The sequence below is a fragment of the Schistocerca serialis genome, chromosome 1 (genome assembly GCF_023864345.2).
Source record: "Schistocerca serialis cubense isolate TAMUIC-IGC-003099 chromosome 1, iqSchSeri2.2, whole genome shotgun sequence".
In the NCBI taxonomy this organism is placed as follows: domain Eukaryota; kingdom Metazoa; phylum Arthropoda; class Insecta; order Orthoptera; family Acrididae; genus Schistocerca; species Schistocerca serialis.
The window spans coordinates 288,948,949-288,972,610 of record NC_064638.1 but is presented as its reverse complement, the minus strand read 5'-3'; the positions used below and the strand labels follow the sequence as shown (position 1 = coordinate 288,972,610).

The 23,662-nt window shown below is 40.8% G+C and overlaps 1 protein-coding gene and 2 long non-coding RNA genes across 4 annotated transcripts in view; 2 read left to right on the top strand and 1 right to left on the bottom strand.

Annotated features, from left to right (window-relative positions):
- The window catches only part of LOC126468422 (uncharacterized), a 30,976-nt gene extending 22,525 nt beyond the window's left edge, over window positions 1-8,451 (bottom strand). The window contains exons 1-3 of one of the 2 annotated variants that reach the window (XM_050096548.1): window positions 8,027-8,451; window positions 7,701-7,901; window positions 7,500-7,611 (exon numbers count right to left, since the gene is read on the bottom strand). In XM_050096548.1, the coding sequence (XP_049952505.1) occupies window positions 7,500-7,611; window positions 7,701-7,901; window positions 8,027-8,161 (448 nt within the window). In that variant the 5' untranslated portion in view covers window positions 8,162-8,451. Of the gene's footprint in view, window positions 1-7,499; window positions 7,612-7,700; window positions 7,902-8,026 lie in introns of those variants that run through there. The other variant, XM_050096549.1, reaches the window with a different exon arrangement.
- Window positions 8,452-8,522: 71 nt separating this feature from the next.
- The window catches only part of LOC126468465 (uncharacterized), a 58,596-nt gene continuing 43,456 nt past the window's right edge, over window positions 8,523-23,662 (top strand). Inside the window, exon 1 of the long non-coding RNA XR_007585996.1 lies at window positions 8,523-8,746. This is a non-coding gene — a long non-coding RNA (uncharacterized LOC126468465). The remainder of the gene's footprint in view (window positions 8,747-23,662) is intronic.
- LOC126468476 (uncharacterized) lies at window positions 9,405-13,061 on the top strand. Its single transcript, XR_007585997.1, has 2 exons — window positions 9,405-9,578; window positions 9,664-13,061. It is a non-coding gene; the product is annotated as an uncharacterized LOC126468476 (long non-coding RNA).

Below are 23,662 nucleotides of genomic sequence, written 5' to 3'. Positions count from 1 at the left end.
CACATCCCAAAGTGTGGTTTTTGATGAGTAGTGCTAGACTTGCAGTTTCCAAATCACCCTGTGTTGTAATTACCATGCGACAGCATTTCTACTCATACTCAGCAGTCATTTGCACCATATTCGTAATGCTAACAGATTTGTATTCTGCACTTTTCAGTTTACAAATTTTAGTTTTCATCTAATACGAAAATATCATGTTTCGTGTAACCTGGGCCCATCACCAGCTGGGATGCAGTCTGGCAATACAGGTACACCACATAATTACAGAACAACTTTATTTGTAACCTACTGTACAAAGAATAACACATAACTACAAAAGGCCTATATGGAGGATCAAACAATTTGTCAAAATTTACTATGTTGCAGAATATCTGATTGCGTATGGTGCTGTTTGACATGTTCGTCAGACTTAGACATGATTGACAGAAATACTGATTGACATAAAATTTGACAAGATGGCAGACATAGTTTGTGTTGATTACACCACATATGTTCAGTGAAAAATAATGTTATTACAATTTATCTCACTATATCACAAGTCTCCACAACTATGGAAACTATGATCGAGGATGAAAACAAAACTGCACTGGCAGTTATCAAGTTAGTAGAGGAGTTGCATCTTTCCCGGCCATATAATGCAGGAAGACATCAAGAAGAAAATCCGTGTTCTATACACAGCATACAAGTGGGAGTGGAAAAAAAAAAAAAAAGAGTTCTCCAGTTCTTACATAGACAATGTGGACTATATGTAATCATATTGTAGTATTTTCGTGAACTGTCCTTAGAAGACCAAGTAGCAGAGAATAAATTTTTGTATACTTGTGCCTTCTTTCTCAATGCGAGGGTGACATAACACAGTTATTAGAAGTTTGTCCATTTGCAGAAAGTTGATGTAATCATCTCACAGGTTTCATGTGTATTTCTCTCACACACTTGAAACAAATCCCTGGACCAGCATCTTGTATTCTTCTTCTTCTTTAAGCACAGTGCCAGAGTCAATTTTAGAAATGTTTTATCTGCATTTGCAGTCATTTCCACTACTATCAAGATATAGCATACATGAGCAGCATCTGCTTCAAAAGTGAGGTTCAACTGACAACATTTGTTGGTACAGTTAACTCTTCACGTAAAGGGACCATCAAACTAATACAGGCACACCATATGACACTGATGGAATTCAATAGTCATCATTGACATTTCCAAGCAATGTTTACTAATGAGCTATGGCACTCAAAACAACACACTACTCAGTCAGTATTTCAAATATGAAACTGGGGGGAAGGGACAGGTTTCCCATATGTCTCTCCTCTTGCCTACACAGCAGCTGGGTCTCTCTCAACCTGAGGTATGACTAACTTCCTTCTTTCCAGTCTTCTCCAACCTCCCTGAGGTAGAAATATAAAAGTTCCAAAAGTTACAAATCATTTGTTTGACTTTAAGCATTTCTCTTGGCAGTATTCCACAACATACCACAAGGTGGCTTGTGGAGTATAGCTGTAGATGTATTCAAACATTTGCCTTCTGAGGGTAAGTATGCATCAACTGTTCTCCTTTCTCAGCTGAATTTTTCTTCTGAGTCAATTAATAACCCAAAGAGTGAAAAATTCTTGCCATCTAGTCCAGAAACATATTCCCCACACAACTGTTTCCAGTGACAGCAACAAACCCATTACAACTGCTACGTGGTTAATGATCAATAAACCCATTACCAAACTACATTACTCTTGCCTTGAAAAACTGAACTACATGCTCCACCAAAGTTTTGATTATCTCTCACCACACTCCAACGCAAACTACACAACATCCAATTCCATCCCTGTCACCTTGATTCCAATTCTGCAATCCATGAATCACTTACCTTTGGGAACCCAGGTGCAAAAGTATCCCATACAGCCACCCATCACTTCCTACTACACTCAGACATTTTCTATCTTAAATCTATGTCTAGAAGCTGACATGTCATATTTCAACTGTGATGCAATTATTGTGCACCATACATACAGGCCCTGCCAGAGTGGTTACAACACTGGTTCCCGTCAGCTTTCCTAGCAGTTTGATGGGTGACCAGCCAGATCTGTCATTCACTGTTGGCAAGCGGGATGCACTCAGGCCTTTTGAGCCTAGTTGAGGAGCTAATTGACTGAGAAGTAGCAGCTCCACTCAGGACAACTGATAACGGCCAGGTGGGAAGTGTGTTGACCACACAGCCCTCCATATCCACACCCAATGACACCTAGAGGCAGAGGATAAAATGTCAGTCAGTTGGTACCGATGGGCCTTCCGAGGCCTGTTTGGATAGCTGCACACAAATGTCTACCTGCATGAATGGCTGCTACCAGACTGAGGCTAACACAATTTTGATTTCCCAGTTGCTAAACGCACACCATGCCACAATACTGACTTCAACGACTGCTTCTGTATCTGTGCCCTTCAGATCCTTTCCTCCAGTACCAGCTACTCTAAAATATGCATGTTGGAGCTGTCTGTCTAGTGTATCACCCATTCTTGTGGTACTCTATCGTGCATTCTTGATTGCTCCCTTCCCGCATTTTCTTCTTCATTATTTCATCCCCTATCTTTTGCCATGGCATTCCTCCTTTATTCAGCTCTTGTATTTCCTTCCTCCTCCAACATTTCTTGCTCTTCCCTCCCCTTTCCTGCATCTAATTATGTCTCCATCTGCTCACTGTTCTGCACATTTTACCCCTCCCACATTCATTAGTCACTCTCCTCACTTTTGTTAAATAGTTTTAGCCTGAAATCTCCATAAGATGTTTGCTGTGAAGCAAGTGTGAACTTATTCATCTATATTTGTTGTGTCAACAAATGGGATCTTGACACCTGATCAGTATGCTCATTCATTTATTTATTCATATTCTTCTTCATGAAAGAGAAAACTGCTGAGTTGTGGGACAATTCAGGATATATGTAAGCAAAGTGAAGTGGTTGTTAGAAATTACATTACTACTCTCATTAAGCTCATAAAACTATTGGTGCTTATTCAAATTTAACATAATAAAACCCATAGAAAAGATGCTAATTTGAGAAAAACTGGTGTTTTCTTAGTTATATATCAAATCAAATCAAATTTTATTGTTGTTAAACAACTTGGCGTTGTAGTAGACAGCGTCAAAAAATACAAGGAGTGGTACAGTACAGTACAATACAATACAATACAATACATACATACAGGTTTTTCTTTTTTTTAAAATGTACCAATTAGTTTTTTAAAAAATATACAGAAAAGTATTTACAGTTATACATCTCCTTGGATCAAATTTGTCACAGAATATGATACCGCCTATATTTTCACTAAATGCTATAATCATCATAAATAGCATCATAAAATAGCAGCTGTGTATGTTTTAGTGATGCCTACATGATCACACTGATATTTAATGTACAGCTGTTATCTACATGCCATTAAGACTAGAGACCTGCCTATAATGAGCAATGATGCCTGTCAAACAGGAGTCTTCAATCCTAGCATGTAAATAATCAGATAATTTATATATGAGATAGCTAATTAGGCTATATTATCATTCTTCTTCCACAGCCAAATGGTTAGTGTTACTGCCTTTGGGGCAGGGTTTGATTACTGGTGCCTCCTCAGATTTTTACTGAGGTAGAGAGGCCTGGAACAGGGTTCAATCAGCCTCTTAAGGCCAAATGATGAGCTGCTTGAATACGGAAGCTATACTCACATAGCATAGAAGCATAGACACAGCAGTCCCTGCTCCATATGGGATGATGGATAGTGGCGTTAAGGAGGAGGCTGGAGTGGTGAGGGGGACAGATAGCAGAGTAGGATTGTGGAACAGTAACATGCTGATTGTGGGAGCATGCAGGTATGTAGTGGGGACAGGATGAGGCAATTAAGTGCAGTTGGGAAGTTAGATGAAGTAGGAAGGGGGAGCAGGGAGGGGGAAGAGCAGAAAATGGGGGAAGTAGAGGAGGAGGTAAAAAGAGTGTGGGTGCATTTATGGAACAGAAAGCTGTGCAGTGCTGGAGTGGGAGCAGCAAGGGGGATAGGTTGGTGAAGGAGAGTGACTAATGGAAGTTGAGGTCAGAGGTGTTACGGAAACGTAGGGTGTGTTGCAGAAAGAGTTCCAACCTAAACAATTCAGAAAACATGGTGTTGGTAGGAAGGATCCAAATGGCACATGCTGTGAAGCAGTCACTGAAGTGAAGAACATTGTGCTGGGTGACGTGCTCAGCAACTTGGTGTTCCTGCTGTCTCTTGGCCACAGTTTGTCAGTGGCCATTCATGGGGGCAGACGGTTTGTTGATTGTCATGCCCACACAGAATGCAGCACAGTGATTGCAGCTTAGCGTGTAGATCACATGACTGGCAGAGAATGAGATTCAGTTACTCCAGTCCTAGGTGCTACTGTGCCATGAGAGGGATGCTCCTTGTGGCTGGATGGTGGGACTCTGGCAGGTGATGGGTGATTGGGAGAAATAAGTTTGTTTCTGTACAAGTTAAGGATGGTAATTTCAATCTGTGAAGCCTTAATAAGATCCTGGGTATATGTGGAGAGGGACTACCTATCACTACAGATGTGACCGTCAAGGGTGGCTAGGCTGTATGGAAGGGGCTTCTTGGTATGGAATGCTGTCTAAGTGGAGTTATTGTTCGTGACTGCTGGGCTTGATACCGACAAAAGTACTGATGCAGCCATCTTTGAGGTGGCAGTCACTGTCGAGGAAGATAGTTTGTTGGCTTGAGTAGGACCACGTGAAGAGAATGAATGAGAAGGTGTTGAAGTTATGGCGGAATTGGAAAGGTTATCCTCAACCTCAATCCAGATCAAAAAGTTTTCATCAGTGAATCTGAACCAGGTGAGGCATTTGCAATTCTGGGTGGTTAGCAAGGATTCTTCTAAATGGCCCATGAATAGGTTGGCATAGGATTGTGCCATGTGGGTGCCCACTGCCGAACCACAGATCTGTTCGTAGGTGATGCCTTCAAAAGTGAAGTAATTATGGGTGAGGATATAGGAAGCTGTAGGTTTCAAATCATTCGGGTGTTGGGAAAGGTACTGTTCAATTAGGGCAAGGTTATGGTCATTAGGGATGTCATTGTAAAGGGAGGTGGCATCAATAATGATGAGCATGGTGCTATGTGGTAGAGAAACAAGAACAGTGGAGAGCTGATGGAAGAAATGGTTGGTGTCTTTTATACAAGAGGGTAGGTTTTGAGTAATAGGCTGAAGGTATTGGTCTACAACAGCAGAGATTCTCTCAGTGGAGCGACAGTAACTGGCCACAATGCAGCATCTAGGGTGGTTGGGTTTATGGAGTTTAGGAAGCATGTAGAAGGTGTTGGAATACTTGTGTGAATGTGTGTGTTGCCTTCTTTAGAAGGAGGACTTTTGGCAGAAAACTCTCGTGTGTAGCTGTCTTTTTGTTGTGCCTGTCTACAGCTAGCATCTCCTCCATACTGTAAGTAGAAATTTATCATTTTCACAATATTGTCATGTTATATGGTTTGGTATATATGTACTAAAATGGAGACTCTGGGATTGTGGAGAAGATGAATGTTCAAATAAATGCTGCAGTTCCACCTCCCCCTAGTGACCCTCTGACTTTATTTATAATGTTCTTCACCTATTTGACACCAAACATTCGACCATTGTTCCTCTAATTCTTTGGGGCCACTTTTCATGATATCATGGCAGCTGGCTACCCCCTCGGTGAAATTAAGGGTATTATGCATTTCAGTCACAATAGGCTATTCACTTAATCTTTTGGACCCTAAAGGCTTAGCAACTCACAGCAATGTAGCTGTTTCTACAGTACAGTGCTGTTGTTAAATATTTGACTCCTTTCAAAGACTGAGCCAGTACTTCTAAAATTTTATGAATGAATTTTGGCAAACTTCTGCCCTGTTATTCTCTTTCCCATGTCTTAAACTATTCTTTTCCCTCAGGAGGACTGTCCAGTAGAGATCTTTTTATTGGTCTAGTGTTAGTACTCCCTGACAATCCACCATTTCTTTGGAAATTTGATTTTGAGCTGTGAGAACCATTTGTCCTTACAAGGCCTGCATAAACCTCATACAATTGGAGTATGACAGTTCCCTCAGAAGTTATCCACTAGCCACCAACCTCATCAGCACTTTTCTGCCAACCAAAGTTTGTGGTGCAAACCTTCCGCTTTAGCCCATGACGTTACAGCGTTGTGTTGTGTGGTGTCATGGTGGCACAGCATACTTGAAATCGATCGTGTTTGCAGAGATTGTGTTGTAGAATGCAATGGCACACACTAGTGTGGGATGTTTGCACTTCTGTTTTGTCTGTGAGTGGTCTCAGTATTCACTGGACTCTGTGAGCTCTGTTTGTAAGAATAATATTGGAAGAATTTGTGGCAGTTTGTTATGAGCTATTGTGATACTGGAAGCTATGACAATGGGGGACCATTTGTTGATAATGATTAAATGTCTACAGTTATTAGATTTAAATGAAGAGCATGTGAAATGTTACATCTGTGGAGAAGGTATGGCACTGACCAATGTTGCTGCACCTTTGACCAGATCAGTATATGTGGTGCTGTAGGTGAGACAACATATAGCGTTCTGTCTGGATGGGTTTTTGGTTTGAGAAGTGTGGGTTCAGAGAGTGTATCAATGACACTTTTGCTGTCACTAATAGATCTGTACACTGAGGTAGAGGTGTTCATAATTGTCAGCTGGTGAAGTCAACAAATGTCAATACGGAATCTTAGCTATGGTATCACAATGATCTGTAAAGTAGCCCAAAAGCTAGGTTATGTTGAAATGTGACAGTTTGGTTGGGATTTAGTGAAGTTGTGTGTAAGGTTAAAGTTAATCCCCTGGTGGAATTTTTGCTTAGCAACTACTTCCATTCCACATATGGATTCCTGGGCAGGACTAGATAGTATATAAGTAGTTTTGTTACATTTACCAAACTCTGTCATAAGTGAAACTAAAAGAAAAAAATGGCCATGTCGTCACAGAGAAAAATGTATCTTCCTATTTATAAACCTACTAGCATATTCCAGATCATGGTGACATGTCACAAATATTATCAAACGGACCGTACTGTGGTTTGGGGGCAATTCCTCTAAGTAATGTCTGAGGCCATAGCAGACTTCATGGACAAACACATTTCCAACCACCCACATTAAACCCAGGTGGAGCATCATAAGAGCCCAAAAGGCCAAAGTCAGGAAATAAATGCAGCACACTGTTATGCCAAGTCACAAGTGCCAAGATAGGCAGCTGCTTTAAGTGTGATGTTTAGGGCAACAGGTGGAGTGTGCTATGTATCACTGATGAGCACTGCTACTTCTCCCTTGGCCTTTCACCACAGGTCATCCTTCTGGTAAAGAATTGCACAGGTGTGCCAGAGGTCTTACAATGTGTCCACTAGAGATGTACACAAATAGCCTGTACTATAAAAAGTGTCGGAATTGGCAAATATTATCTATATGTTTAAAAATTGAATATTTAATGCAGTGTTGAATTAATATCTCACCTTTTTCAAAATACCCCATTTTGTTCTTAGCATCAAGAACTTCTTGCCGACAGCATTCGATAGTCTCGAATGCGAAGTCAACAAACTCTTCTAAGGCCTGAACAAGCGGAACCTAGAGAGAGCGAAAATTCATTAAAAAAGTTGAATGTATTTGGTTAGAATTTTCATGGAGAACCTGAATGTCTTCTGTACGCAACTTACTGGAGATAATTTGATACTACCAAATTTCACTCTGGTGTCAGCCTCCAGTTCTTTCCTCCACACAAATCTGTTGTTCTCAACTGTAAATGAAAAATTTTCCACTGCTTTTCCTCCCGAAAATGCTTGCTGACATTCGGTAATGTATTCATCTCTCGTGATTCCAAGCATTTCGCAAAAACTTTCTATTTCTTCTGCACTGAACTGTAACATTTCAACAGAATACTTTATTTAAATTTGTGTGTGAAGTAAATCTTTAAAATGCAACACAAAATTTTCCCATTCTTGATTTGAAAGTCTTTAGATCAGGCATTATAAGATTATCTTACTTTCCCACTCCATGCCGTGTTTCCATCGATAACCAGAACATTAAGTTCATCGCTAATCCAGTCACATTTCAGTTTCAGAATGGAATTTTCCCCTTTCTTGGGTGTTTTATACAGACTCACAAAGTTCCCTCTCATTCTAAAATCTCGATCTAATATAAAATATTAACATACAATCCTGCTTCACAGTGACACCTCAGACGTCACCCACAAAAAATTCATCACACACAACACGCTACAGCACATCTAAAATGTCGATTTAATATATTATAAAACATTGTTCTGCTTCACAATGATAGCTTGTGACGTCAGCCCCTAAAAATTCATATCTCCTATCACGCCATAACACACCTACGGCGCGCAGAACTTCACGCTCGTAATAACATGTCACAGATCATATGATTCGTGTAAACAAGTCAACAGTTTAAAATGTTTACAGAGAACTTAGAATCAAAACTACAACACACTCCAGTTGTCTGTTGAATACTTAAAGTACCAAAGAGTACGGCGTTTCTGTTCAATGAGCTATCGCGATAGCAGATGAAACAGTTGTTCAGATAGGTGGACCACAACAGGCTCAAATGTCGTGCATAGAGAGAAGAAAGTTACGACAGAAATAGTCCTATTTACGTGATTCTATTTCGTACAGTAAACTTCGACAACGGCAGCTGTTCCCCTGTCCAGGATGCAAATCCGCAATGTTGTCGAATTTGAATGATTGAGGTAAAAGACGAAGTTCACAAATGTAGGAAGAATGGATTACTATATATATATATATATATATATATATATATATATATATATATATATTGTATTTTAAGTATCGTAGTTTGTTTTTGCTGTTTTGAAAATATCTTCGATGTCTTATTTATTGGTAATCTATCTGGTGAGAGTAATCGATGACTAATTACAGTACAGTGTAGAAACAGTGTCAGCGGAGCTCAGACTTGGAATTTCTGTTATTTTTCCAGAACGAAAGAATATTAAAGGCGACTTATGTAACTGTCTGTTTAACAAGCACTCTTGCGCAAGCACGCAGAAATTCCGTGCGCGTCCACAGGGCGATAGAATACATATTCTCCATTCTGTGATACGGCTAAACCATGTTTGTAAAATCATCATCTTTGCCAGAAAATGTTAAGTTCGGCTTGCTCAAGGCTCCCTATTCTTGGTACACACGTGCAGAAGTATGCATAATCGAAATTCGATCAAACTTCAAATAGCTTGTGCAGTCTTGTTGCACAGATTTGTCGTACACACGCTAAAGCCGTGTTGAGCCAACATGCTTGCGCAAGAGTTTTTGTTGTGTGACGTCGGTTTGAGGTGACGGTGTAACAGGCTACAGGGACGTGACTGTTGAGGGAACAAATCAAGGTGATTACCCCATGGCCATTAAAAGCCGCATGATATGAACATTTAGATTGGACACTGATAGCTATTCCCCACTACCTCTTCATTCCAGTGCGGTTTTTTGTGGCGAACAACCGTGAATAGGTATTCACCAACACACACTGAAGACAGTGTAGTGAGTCTGCTTGAAAACTTTTTGATTCATGTAATGATTGGTTTCTAAAAAACGTATTGATTTGAGTGCTCTTGTGGGACGTGTTTGATATTACATGAGTTCACTTTGATTCCAGGCTCTGGAACAGAGAAGCACCCAAGCATAGGCTGAGACTCCTGCGAGCATAACTCTTAAAATGTAACACTGTTGTTATGTCTTCTAACCAAATTTTATAGGGCAGTGTAGCCTATAATGGGTAGGTTTTTCAGAGCCCCTGAATCCATTTGCATGTTCCAGTAATGTCAGTTTTCCAGTGTGGATAAAAGAAAATTGAGAGCACTGGATGGAGGGAACTAAGAATTGCTTTAGGCCACTGTGCATCTGTAGCCCCTTCTGTGGGAAGGACGTGGCGGGGAGGGTTTGCAGTACACATACACAAGAGTGCACCATAATCCCTTTTCCATTTGAATTTAGCAGCAGTAGACAGTATTCTGTTTTTGTGACTGCGGGTAGGTCTCAATAGTAGTGGAAAACCCAACCCTACAATTAATGAAGTTCCTTATTTCAACTACATTTGCAGTAGACATGATTAAAGTGATAGGTAATTTAAAAATGAAGAAATTGTCCACTCAGTACATTTCCTTTCAATAATGAATTATGCAACCATTTTTGGGGAAACTCAACTCAAAGTTGCACCATGTCCTTGTATTTCACTTTAATAAAATGTACAACTCGGACTTCCCTCCATACATCAGAAGCATCTTTCTACGAGATCAGTGGACTATGATTTATGTAATGAAGTAACATATGTCTGCCCCTGCTTGTCCTATATGTGAATTGTTTCATGATAGTTTTGTAAATCTAAATCTGATTGGCTAAATCATGAATTGGACCTTTTGTCGAACACTTCGTAGGAAAATAACTTTAGTGTACATAGCTTGCCCAGATGAAGTTAACTGAATTTTTCCTGGCCGCTAACAGGAGGAGTACGCAATGTAGAGGAAGCAAGATGTATCAGCTACACAGTCTGCTGCAGGGAGAGGAACTGTATAGTGGTAACAATGTGTGTCTTCTTCACACAAAGCTGGAACACTGCAGTTGCTTTATATGAGCACCTACAAAAGTAGTAGTTATGGAAACCACTGAAGGGAACAGTCATCAATAGGTAGTTGCATTTTGTCACATGCAACAGTTAGCTGCATGTAACTCACTACCATCACATGATTTTCAAGCAGACCAGTTTGGAAAGCATGAAACACAACCCACTGAGCTACTTCATGTGCCTAACTTAAAGAGCATTGTACTCTTGGTCACCACAGCTGACAATGTTAATGATTCATAAAAACCACCTCAGCTGTATTGTTACACATTTATTGTCTCTCATCCAGGTGAACATCTTCAGGTTGCCGAGTTGTGCTAAGGGCATGACATAAAAGATCATGATTAAAATTATTTTTTTACAACCATTTATGTCATAACTTTAGCACAACTTCACAACTTAAAGATGCTCAACAAATTAAATTGCTTGTAACACAATAAATGTATAATAATACAGCTGAAATGGTTTTCAATTAACTGTTAAAGAACACTGGCTTGAGTGTGGACCACTTCAAAGATTATAGTTTAGTTGAGTTGATGAAACCAGCAAATGTGGATACAAAATGTTGGTTGTCATGACTAACATTAATGAATCCAAAGTATTACTCTACTCACTCTCTGTCCATTCTCATCTTTTTTTTCCCTTTGCCTTCCAAATGGCGCATGCTCTGACATTTGAGTAACATTGTGTTAATGGTCTTGTCCGCGCACAGTGCACAGCTACGTGACTGCATGAATTGTTGGTGCAGCGTCTCCCGCCCCAAATTCTTACCACTGATAATTAAATTATTCTTATTAAATTCATCCCCCCCCCCCTCCCTACTCATTCTCCTGTATTTTTGCTTATTTGCCACACACACCCATGCCACATGAACTTTTGAACTTCAACCTAACCATTCCCACCTCTCTCAGTGCTCTACTATCTGTATTCTCAAAAACCATAGAAAAAAATCTTTCAAAGAAGAGTAGCAGATTTTCTGGAAGAGCACAAAATACTGTCCACAGCACAACATAGTTTCTGGAAAGGTTGATCAACTGACACAGCAATTTTTGAGCTATCAAGTGAAGTACTTCAGAAACTAGATAACGGCGAAAATGTCATTGGAATATGTCTAGATCTATCTAAGGCTTTTGATATCATAGATCACACAAAACTATTGCCTAAGCTTGACAACATGGAGATTTGAGGAACATCTAACAACTGGGTAAAGTCATATCTAAGCGGACGAAAATAAGTGGTTCAATTGCAAACTCACTCAACACTATTCAAACTATGAAACCATTAAATATGGAGAGCCACAAGGTTCAGTTCTGGAATCTCTTCTATTTCTGTTATATGTGAATGACCTAAACAAATTCTGTGAGAACATCATCCAGTTTGCTGATGGTACAAGTGTGCTAGTGAGTGGGAAAGAAATGCAAATGCTTCAGAGGTCTACTACAGACACACTGAACAATATTGATAACTGGCTCAGTCACAATAAGCTGGTAATAAATGCAAGTAAAACAATGGCACTAAATTTCTATAATGTGAAAAAAGGTGAGCAAAGTGCTCAGATTCAGTTATCTGACAGATTCAGTTATCTGACAAAGACCTTCAGTATGTAGACAACATTAAGTTCTTGAGAGTAAGGCTCCAAGATAATCTTAAATGGGGGATGCATATCGAAAAAGGCTGTAAGTAACAAACCACTACATGCTACTTAATGAGAATATTAGAGGGATGCTGCAACAAAGATTCTCTGAAAACTGTGTATTATGCCTATATATACTCACAACTGAAATATGGAATTATTTTCTGGAGTAACTCTTCTTTTAGCGAAAAGCTCTTTATGCTACAAAAAGGAATTATAAGAACAATGGAAGGTATAAAATGAAACAAAACCTGTAGACCGATCTTTAAAAAGTTAGAAATCCTCACACTTCCGTATATGTATGTGTATGAGATAACCGTGTTTGTGAAAAAATATTCAATGGAAAATCCCACTCTCTTCCAGAAAAATGAAAATATTCACTCCTATAACACCAGGCAAAAAGGAGACTTTCATTTAGAGTCCACCAACACCACCCTGATTGAAAAAGGAACCCTGTATTATGGGAAAGTTATTTATAAAAAAACTTCCCCCACAATTTAAATCAATAAATGACTCACAAACTGTCAACTACTAAGGCATATTTGACTCATTGCTGCTTCTATAGCCTCCACAAGTTCCTTCAGGAAGCTCACTATTGATTTTTGTCTTTGCCTTCATGATGTATCATATAAATCTTACTAGAACTTTAATTATTTAGCATGTAAATGTTATTAATCAGCCAGTACAGTACATGCTCTTTCTCCTTTAAAATATGTACTCTTTATTTTGTACAATATTTGCTCTGTATATTGTAACTAAGTGATTATTTAATGTAGAAATAATGAAATTAATGCAAAATTAACATTACATTTTGTTATAGATTGACTTAACCTACATCAGAATGTACTATTTGTTCACTATATGATTACCAAGACCAATAAAACTGTACTCTACTCTACGCATACCAACACATGAATATCCCCATACCTCATCCGTCCCGTCCTTTTTTATGTATTTGTTTTGGCATATTTTTACATATTTTCTCGTATTTGTGCTCAATTTTTCATATTTTTGTGAGTCTGTATGTATTTTTTCACGTCTTTTCTGTAATCTAGCTAGCCTCACAAACACCTAACGCCGTCATTTGTCAATTTCCTATGTTATTTCCTGCTTCCCCAACGCCATACCTGCCACAATGGAACCCTCCCTTCCCCCCTCCTCCTCCCAGCGGCCTACCACAAACAACATTCCTTTCTCTGGATTCAACATCTTCTTTCACAATGACCTTAACCTTTTCAGATTCTGCAAGTCCCTGTCCCATACAAACCTGGCACTACAAAAACACATCTCCTTGGCACAGGCATTCCTGAATCAGTTCTGTTCCTTCAAAAAGACACTGATACTGTACAATTCTTACTACATACTGTATATCACACCTCTGAAATTCAATACCTTACTCTCCAGCACCTGGAAGAGCATTCTAGACACCACCTCCGTTAAGTTATTAAACTTGTTGACATTGTACTGCCACCTTGCGGCACTACTGTCCAACCCCTGCTCCACACACAGTGTTCCTCCTTGTTGATCCCTCATAGCCCCCAGACCCTGCCTAACTGATCTTTTCCACTTGCCACATCCTCCAAAATTTCCTTCCAACACTCCACCAAATCCAGAGCCCAATCAATCACAGAACACTGTTGTTAACCTTTCACCTAAATCCCCAGAACCACAGAAGTTTCAGTCCTATCCAAAGCCCTCACCATTTTGCACAAACTACTGCCAATACAAGCCAGGCTCCAGCATTTCATCACTACTGTGCAACTGTCAAGAGGGAGAAGTTGAACTTTAGGTCAAACAGTTCTGAGGCCTACAACTCCTCTTTGTCCATGTGGGAGCTCGAATCGGCACTGACTGAGACTTCTGACACTGCACCTGGTCATGATCACATCCGGTACTGCATGCTTTGACATTTTCCAGTGGCATCAAAGGAAATCCTCCTCGAATGTTTTAATCTAATATGGCAGACAGGTGTCTTTCCCAACTCGTGGAGGGGGCAATTCTAATCCCTCTCCTAAAACCAGGAAAGGACCACACATGTCCCAGTAGTTATCGGAGTATTGCCTTGACGAGCTGTGTAGGAAAGACCCTGGAATGGCTTTCAGAGACCAGGCAACTCCTTTGCCGCTCTCAGTGTGTATTCCGAAAATTTCAGTCCACGGTCGACAACCTGATCCTCCTAGAAGCGGCTATTCAGCAGACTTTCCTCAGTCAGCATCACTGTATTGGCATATTCTTTGATATCAGTAAGGCATACAATACTACTTGGAGACATTGTATTCTCGCACAACTGCATCAATGGGGCTTTCGTGGGCACCTCCACATTTTCGTTTGGTCTTTCCTGTCTCGGCAGTTTTTTAGGACCCAAGTTGGTGACACATTTTCTGATTGATTTGAGCAGGAGAATGGTGTCCCCCAGGGCAGTGTTTTAAGTTCTAACCTCTTTGCCATAAACAGTATCACATCTACAGTAAGGAGTTCAGTACAGTGCTCGTTATTTGTGGATGATTTTGCTGTTTGATTTTGCTGTTTTCTGTTCCTCCTCCAGTGTTGCAGTGGCGAGCCATCAGTTGCAACTTACAGTGCGACAGTTAGAGGAGTGGGCTGCAAAGATGGGTTTTCTGCTGATAAGTGTGTGCGTGTGTGTGTGTGTGTGTGTGTGTGTGTGTGTGTGTGTGTGTGTGTGTTTTAATCGTTCTCATCATCTTTTTAATTTGCCTACCTGTCTTGAATGTGGGGAACACAATCCTACATTTTAGAGACACAGTGCGGTTTCTGGGCCTCATTTTTGACTCCAGATTGTCCTGGTTGCTACACCTGTGAGACTTGAAAGCCAGAACCCTGAAGGCACTGACCATCCTAAAGTGTCTCAGCCGCAGGTCTTTGCGAGTGGAAAGGATGTGTCTCCTCCAGTTTTATAGGACTTTTGTGTGTTTGAGGCTGGACTACGGGTGCGCTGTGTATGGGTCAGCGAGACCCTTTCATTTGCGGATCCTTGACACTGTCCACCATGCGGGGATTCGACTGGCCACAGGTGCTTATCGGACCAGTCCCATACCCAGCCTCTGTGCTGATGCCAGGGAACCATCTGGTGACAGTTCCACCTGGTGCACCAGGTGTGTAAGTTTCTTGCAGCTCCAACTTCATCTGCTCACCATACTGTTGCTCATCTGCCTCTGGGCTGTCTTTCTTCTCACCATCCCCGAGCCACAATGCCGTTTGGGGTCCATGTGCAACACGTGCTGGAGTCCCTCAGTGTGGAACCTGTATGGCCCCAAATCCAGGGTTTTAACCGCCTTCCAACCTGGTTACTGGAGAGGCTCAGAGTGATTTTAGATTTGGTGCGGGACAAGAGAGATTGCACTCCTGCTTCCATTATTAATGCAACATTTTCTGCCATTTTATCTGAGCACCACGACTATGTAACTGTTTTAACAAATGGGTCGAAACAGGGGTATTCTGTTGGTTGTCCTGTTGTTTTTCTGGATCATGTTTTGAAGGTCCAACTGCCTCAAGCGTTTACTGTGTTTGATGCAGAATTGTCTGCGATCTTGCTGGCACTGGAGCATATGAGACATTCTTCCCGTCCAAATTTCTTGTCTGTTCCTATTCACTAAGTGCCCTTCACTTGTTGCAATGTTTATATCCAGCAGCTGAAATAGTCTAGACCACCCAGGATGCCCTCCTCCATCTACAATGGCTGGGGAAGGAGGTGGCTTTCTGCTCGGTTCCAGGGCACGTCGGCATTGCTGGTAACGAGAGGCCAGATCTTGCAGCCAAGGAGGTGTGTCTTGATCCGCAGGTATTTCAGTGTGCCATGCCCCTGCACGCACTCACGTCACTGTTGAGCTCATGAGGCTTTTGTCGGTGGGAGGATGAGTGGTTGGAAATGACTGACAATAAGCTCCGTTTAGCCAAGCCCACAATGCGTGTGTAGTGTACTTCCTTACAGCCATGTCGATGGGACGAGGTTCTCTTCACTCGTCTTTGCATAGGCCACAGTCCTATGACCCTCCAATGTGTGGTGCTTGTGGCATCCAAATCACTGTGCGCCACGTTTTATTTTCTGACCCGTGGGCCACGGCTGACTTGGTGGATCTGCCATCTCTTTTAGGAAATAATCAAGTGAATGTGGTTAAAGTTTAAAAGTTCTGCGACTTGTCCAATGTTTTTACCAAGATTTTAGGGAGAGGATTTTAATTTGTTCACATGGTGACTGGCTCGCCCATATTTTAAGTAAGCGGCCAGCCAGTGACAATTTCCTTGAAGCTCCTTTCTCATTTTCCTTACATAGTATTTTTCATCTTTTCGTGCTTTCTTTGCGTGTATACTTCCATTTTACTAATTTTGTCCACATATGATTCCTTTAATGTGTGTCAGGGCGCTGATAACCTCGGCATTGAGTGCCCATAAGCCCCAACACACACACACACACACACACACACACACACACACACACACACACACACACACACACACACACAATTCACATCCTGTCTCCCTCATTGTGCTCATTCACTGCCAACGCACTCACTAGTCTTTTCCCCTCTCTGCTCCTCTCCTTTTCCGCTTCCCGTTCTGCCCCCTCCCCTCCCCCCCTCCCTCCCCCAGCTCTGCACAGTGTCTCTTGATGCTGCCTCTAGAAGACTTGTCCTGACGAATTCTAGTCTCTTAACATTCCACCAGACTTTGTTCTTCTCTGCTCTCCCACCCGTACTCTGCTATCCCTTTCCCTTCCCCGCCCCACACTTAGTCGATGCTTTCATTCAATGTGACAATTGCAGTCCAGCTAGAGTGGCCACAGATAGCGGAGGTGTGTGTGCGTGTGCGTGTGCGTGTGCGTGCGCGTGCGCGTGCGCGTGCGCGTGCGCGTGCGCGTGCGCGTGTGCGTGTGCGTGTGCGTGTTGTCTAGTTCTGATGAAGCCTTGTTTGGAGGGGGGGGGGGTGAAAGTTTTGTTTGGCAGTCTTCTTGTTGTGCCTAGCTGCGACTCAGTACCTCTGCTACAAGGTGAGACTATCCTTTTTATAATGTAGTTATTGAAAACTGTTTTCTGCAGCCAGTGACAGTTTGGGCACAAAACTATACAAAACAAAAATGGTTGTATTCCAGTTACATCAGTGAATATTTTGTTGCATTAGACATATGATGCAGAAAATAGAAGATATACTTATCATATCACCAAGTCATTGTTAGAACAGGCATCACTGAAGGATGGTACGAATTGTATTATAGTAGATGGAGCAAATTATGTTACTGAATTGAAAGCAGGCAAGCCTGAAGGGAGCTAACAGAAACATTAGAGAAAATTAAACAGGTAAATATGTTTGAAGTTAGCATTCAAAATAGTTGTAAGTTAATGGATAACCATTGTGTAAACAAAGAGATAGCCATCATAAACGAAATGTTTGATGAGAGCTGCAGCAGATTCCAACGTGCCATATTTGTCGAAACAACAAATTATGTGAGAATCAAGCAGTGAAAAATCGAATATGGAATAACAATAATACTATGAAAAGAATAGACTGCTACTTACCACATAGAGGAGGCATTGAGTCACAGGCGGGCACAATGAAAAGGCTACTAAACGTTTATGCTTTTGGCCAAAAGTCCTTCTCCAGAAATAGAAAGCACATACACATTCACACAAGCACAACTCACTTACACATTCGCTGTGACGTGATTGTAACTGAGTCTGATGTGAGCAGCAGGGTTGATTGTGGGAGTGGGAGTAAGGAGGAAGCATCGGGGGAGGGGGAGGATCGCAGGCTGGAGGAAATTGTCCTGCCTGCGAGCATGTGCAGCTAATGAGCCATAAGGCAAGGAGTTGGGAGCAGGGGTGGAGTAGAGATGGACAAGGACACTGCGTAGCTTTTATTGTGGTGTTATACCACTGTGAGAGGATGGAGAGGATAGTGGCTCAGATATTCCTCATTTCGGGTCACAACAAGTCAGTTGAAACCCTGGTGGTGAATGTGATTCAGCAGCTCCAATCCTAGGTGTTACTGTGTCATGAGAGGAGAGCTTTGTGGCCAGATGATGGATATGTGGGAGGTGGTAGGGGACTGCAGAGACAAGGCACGGGAGATCTGTTTCTGAACACACACCAGATATTACAAGCATTAAATAATGAAATAGCCCTGTTACGTATTTTCTGTGACCTATCCAAGGCATTTGTTTGTGTGAATCATAGTATACTCCTAGATAAATTGAAGTTTTATGTGACTGATGGTATAGCCAACCAATGGATCATGTCATATCTAACCAAAGGAGTGCAGAAAGTTGTACTTAGTAGTTTTCAACCAACAGAATCCAGGGACATAATTCTGACTGGGGAGAAATCACGTATGGGGTTCACCAAGACTCAGTTCTTGATGTATGTATATGATCTACCGTCTAATGTACAACAAACAGAATTAGTTATTTTTGCAGATGACGCCAGTATTGTAATCACTCCCACTATACATACAGAAATGGAAGAAGTGGTGAACAAAGTTCTCAAAAGTATCATTGACTGGTTTTCTCTGAATGGTCTCACCCTGGATTTCACAAAGACACATCATATTCAGTTCTGCACCTCTAGGGGTACTGCACCAGTGATAAGTGTAAAACATGGTGATGAAATAATACACAGGGTGTAAACTTCAAAATTCTTAGGTGTCCATATTGCCGAGAATTTAAATTGGAAAAAAACACATTTTGGAACTCCTAAAACAACTTAGTTCAGTCACATCTGCACTTAGAATCATAGCAAATTTTGGGGAGGAGAGAAATCAGAAAGTTGGCATATTTTGCTTATATTCATTTAGTAATGTCCTATGGCATAATTTTCTGCAGTAACTCACCTTTAAGAAAGAAGGTCTTTATTGGCCAAAAACATGCTGTAAGAATAATATGTGGTGTTCACCTGCAATCATCTTGTAGACATCTGTTTAAGGAGATGGGCATTCTGACTACTGCTTCACAGTATATTTGTTCCCTCATGAAGTTTGTTGTAAATAATCCACTACAGTTCAGAAGGAACAGTGAGGAACATAATTACAATACTAGAAGAAAAAATGACATTCATTACTCAACATTAAGGTTGTCTGTAGCACAGGAAGGGGTGCACAATGCTACAACAAAAATTTTTGATCACTTACCCAGTGATGTAAATATCTAACAGAGAGCAAGGTAAAGTTTGAAAATAAATTGAAAAAGTTTCCCCTTGAGAACTTCTTGTATTCCATAGAAGAATTTCTATATTTGTAATGTGTAAAAGGTAGTGGGTAGGAATTGCTAACTCAATCTGTATATCTTGTTTTCATTTCAGGAAAAAAATTATATGGTGATGTTTAGAGTACAAATAGATGTACAAATTAATTTGTAATATGAATGTAACATGACTTGTGCCACATCATGATTTATCGTGCAAAATGATCCATGGAACATGGAAGCAACTAACTAACACAGCTGACTGGACAATTTTGGTCTGTGAAGCCTCAGTGAGGCACTTAGCATATTTGGAGAGGGAAGCCATGTCACTACAGATGGGATGACAATGGATGTCTAGGCTATATGGGAGGGACTTCTTGTTATGGAATGGGTGGAAGCTGTCAAAGTGGAATTATTGCTGGTGGTTGCTGGGTTTGAAATGGACAAAGGTACTGATGTCATCTTTGAGGTGGCAGTCAACATTGAGGAAGATAACTAGTTGGCTTGAGGAAGATCAGGTGAAGCAAGCAAATAGGGGAGAAGGTGATGAGGTTCTGGAGAAATGTGCAAAGTGTGTCCTCACCCTCATTCCAGATCATGAAGATGTCATCAATGAATCTGGAACAGGTGAGGGGTTTGGGTTCTGGGTGATTAAGAGGGATTCCTCTAGATGGCCCATGAATAGGTTGGCATAGAATGTTGCTATAGTGGTGCCCACTGGTGTACAGTGGATTTGTCTGTAGGTGATGCCTCCAAAGGAGAAGAAATTGTGGGTGACCAGGAAGGATGTTGTAGGTTTGAAGTCAGTCAAGCATTGGTAAAGGTAGTGTTTAATAGCTGCAAGGCCATGGGCATTGAAGACATTAGCATAGACGGAGGTGAAATTGGCAATGATGAGCAGGGCATTGGGTGGTAAAGGAACGGGGATTTTGGAGAATCGGTGGAGGAAATGGTTCCTGCACTGCCACAGAGAGAATCTCTGCTCTTGTGGACAAACACCTTCAGCATACTATCCATTGAGCAAGATGATGCAGTGGTTAGCACACTGGACTCGCATTTGGGTGAATGATGGATCAAACCTGCATCCAGCCATCTGGATGTAGGTTTTCTGAGATTTTCCTACATTGCTTCAAGCAAATGCCGGGATGTTTCCTTTGAAAGGGCATGGTCGACTTCCTTCCTCATCCTTACCTAACCCGATGAGACCAATGACCTTGCTGTTTGGTCCCTCCCCCAAATCAGCCAAACAACGTACTACCCTTAACCCACATTCCTATATAAAATACGCATTCTCCCTTAAAGGTAGGTATTTGCGGGTAAAACAAGAGGAAATTTAGGTCCATCTTCGCATTTCACAAATACCTATGTAAGGGTTCAGAATTTAGTTTTAGTTTCTGTTGCTTATATCTCTAAAAGATTGGCATTACATATCAAGAGGAAAGTTGAAAATCCTATATATTCAAAACCAAAGTAAAGGAATACCTTATTCACCTTCTCTCCAACTTATTGGAATAATTGTATTCAGACATATTAATTCTGTAGAGCTCTAATGTTTGTTTCAAACAGATTTTTAATTTGGGCAGTATATGGACATTTCATAGTTACCTCATCTAATTAAAGTTACATAAATTCTTAAGATGTATTATATAAAACCACAACTGGCTAGTGTAAGAAGAGAAGCAGTGTATTCTTTCCAAAGTATTGTTTTTATCCAAATATTCTTATACTTATTATATTAAGTAATGTAGAAGTAAAAAAGCAAAGCTCCGCTTTCTGGCCCTGATGGGCTGATTGAGACCAACTGACCACCATGTCATCCTCTGCCAATGGCATCAGTAGATGTATGAAGGGGCATGGGGCCAGCACACAATTCCCCTGACCATTGTCGGCCTTCTTGACCTTGGAACCACTACTTCTCAGGCAAGCAGCTCCTCACTTGGCATCATATGCCTGAGTGCACTCTATTCCAGTCGCAAATGATGGACAAATTTCTGGCTGTACCAGAAAACAAACCCGGGTCCTCCACATTGCAGCCAGATATCCTGACCACTTAGCTACCGAGGTGAACAGTATAGAAGGTGCTCCTTAATTATCATTGTGGAAAGCTTAGCACTAGTCAGGCTTCAAATTTTGGAAAAATGACAGCAGTACAATGGTGTTAAATTAAAAGAAGCCCTGATACTACAAAATCTCAAAAGGGAGAACACTTTCCCTGCAACAATCAAAAAATTTATGATAGAAAAAGAATTTGTATAGTATGCAGAGTATATGAGCAGACAGTCAGCTGAAGTTACGTAGTCACCTTGTGACAAGAGAATTTTGTTTGTCCTCGTAAGAAAAACTGGACTAACAGTTTTTGTATTATCTCACACATGTACAATTAAGAATAACAGTATAGGTCATAAACATGGGCATCTGCAACAGTGAGGGGGGGGGGGGTTTCAAGAGGGGACATTTCTCTCCTCTCTCTCTCCCCCCCCCCCCCCCCCCCCCCCTTACCTGGAATGTAGAGTTTTTATTCATTAAAGGATTCTCATATACTAAACCTCTCATTTTGCCAATTGTAGCATTAAATTAGCTTAGTTGTGGTATGTCATTTCTTGAAAGTGACCAATTCATTTATATCAAAATGGCAAAGCAATTTCACAGTTTTGCTCCTACCCCCAGCCACCATCCCTGCCACATGGGATACTTTCTGTGGATGCCTGTGGTCATATCATTTTATTTTTAAACACTCTGGTAAATGTTATCAGAACTTACATTTCCATTATAAATTATGTAATGTATGTTGCCACACACAATCTGGAATCAACAGCCATTCCGAGAGTACAGTTGTCAACAAGAATTAACACTTTACACTGAAAGCATGTTTATGGACCACATACAAAAGTACACACAAATCATAACCACCTGCCTCAGCAGAGACGGCTCATTGTTATTCGTACAATGTTCTACCAGATTTCTATATTCCATAAATAAGATGGTCTCAGAACTTCCCAGAAATTGATTGTGCACAGCACACAGGATTGATGCTGCTCCTTGCAAAACAGTAACCCATCATTTTGGAGTTTACAGTAGGTTGCTGGATCTGGATCTAGTCAGTAGTCCTTCATATAGCAATGCTGTTCCCTTGCATTCTGGTTGTGTCATATCTTCACCGTGATGATCAAAGAGAGGTAACTCTTTGAGGCTTTATGATTGACAGGAAGGTCTTCTTGTTCCTTGTATCAGAAACCCTTATCGTCGATCTGCACTTCAGACTTGTGAAAGACTTTCATGTAAAAGACATGGATGAGATCTCTATGCTTTGTCTCCTTGATGAAGGATCACTGGCTTCAACTTCTTGGATGATGTCTGATAAGCTACACAGTATTCAGTGTGAATGAAAATAGCATTTAATATTTTTTTCTGATAGCCCACTCTTCTGTACAGAAATAAAAATCCTTACTAGATCACTGAGGCTGTAGCTTATAGGTCAGTGTATGGTTCTTCAGTTCTAATCGATGTAATCATCTTGAGTATTGTCAGGTTGAAATAAAAAAGCAAGTATCTAATGTTGTTTCAGCATGTTGGAAAAAATGGCATGAAACCTATAGGGTCTTGCTTTGCTGTGTTATATGTGACTGTCATAACAGGCAGCATCATATCCATCTCTTTGTTCGATATCATCATACATTGAGGGTATACCTAATAATGTCTTGTTAAAACATTTAATGTGGCCATTCATTTGTGACTGGTAAGTAGTTGTTGTCCTGTAAATGATGCTGCATTTTAAAATTACATCTGATGCCAATCTTGTTTGATTATTTTTTTAATAATCAGGCATCATTACACTTGATGCTCCATGCTTCCTGGTGATGTCCAGAGCTTCAGCAGTCAGGGCAACTGTGGTGATCCTGTTGCAGGTGAGGCTGTAAGTGCACACATCCATTTCATTCCCATTTTTTGATTTGGGAAACCTCCTTACAATTTCAGTTCCAACCCAATGGAATGGAGCACCTGCAGGAGATATTGTGATATGATGTCCTAGGGGCAGGTGAGGCACATTCTTCCATCATCAACATTCCCTACAGTAGGTTACATAATGTCTGACAGACTGTTAGTGAAGTATCTGCACTAGCAGAATAGAAATGCAGAATAAAGTCCAAAAACAATTTATTGGGCTCATGAAAGCGAACCAATAATACAATCTTGAAAAGAACAACAGACTCGAT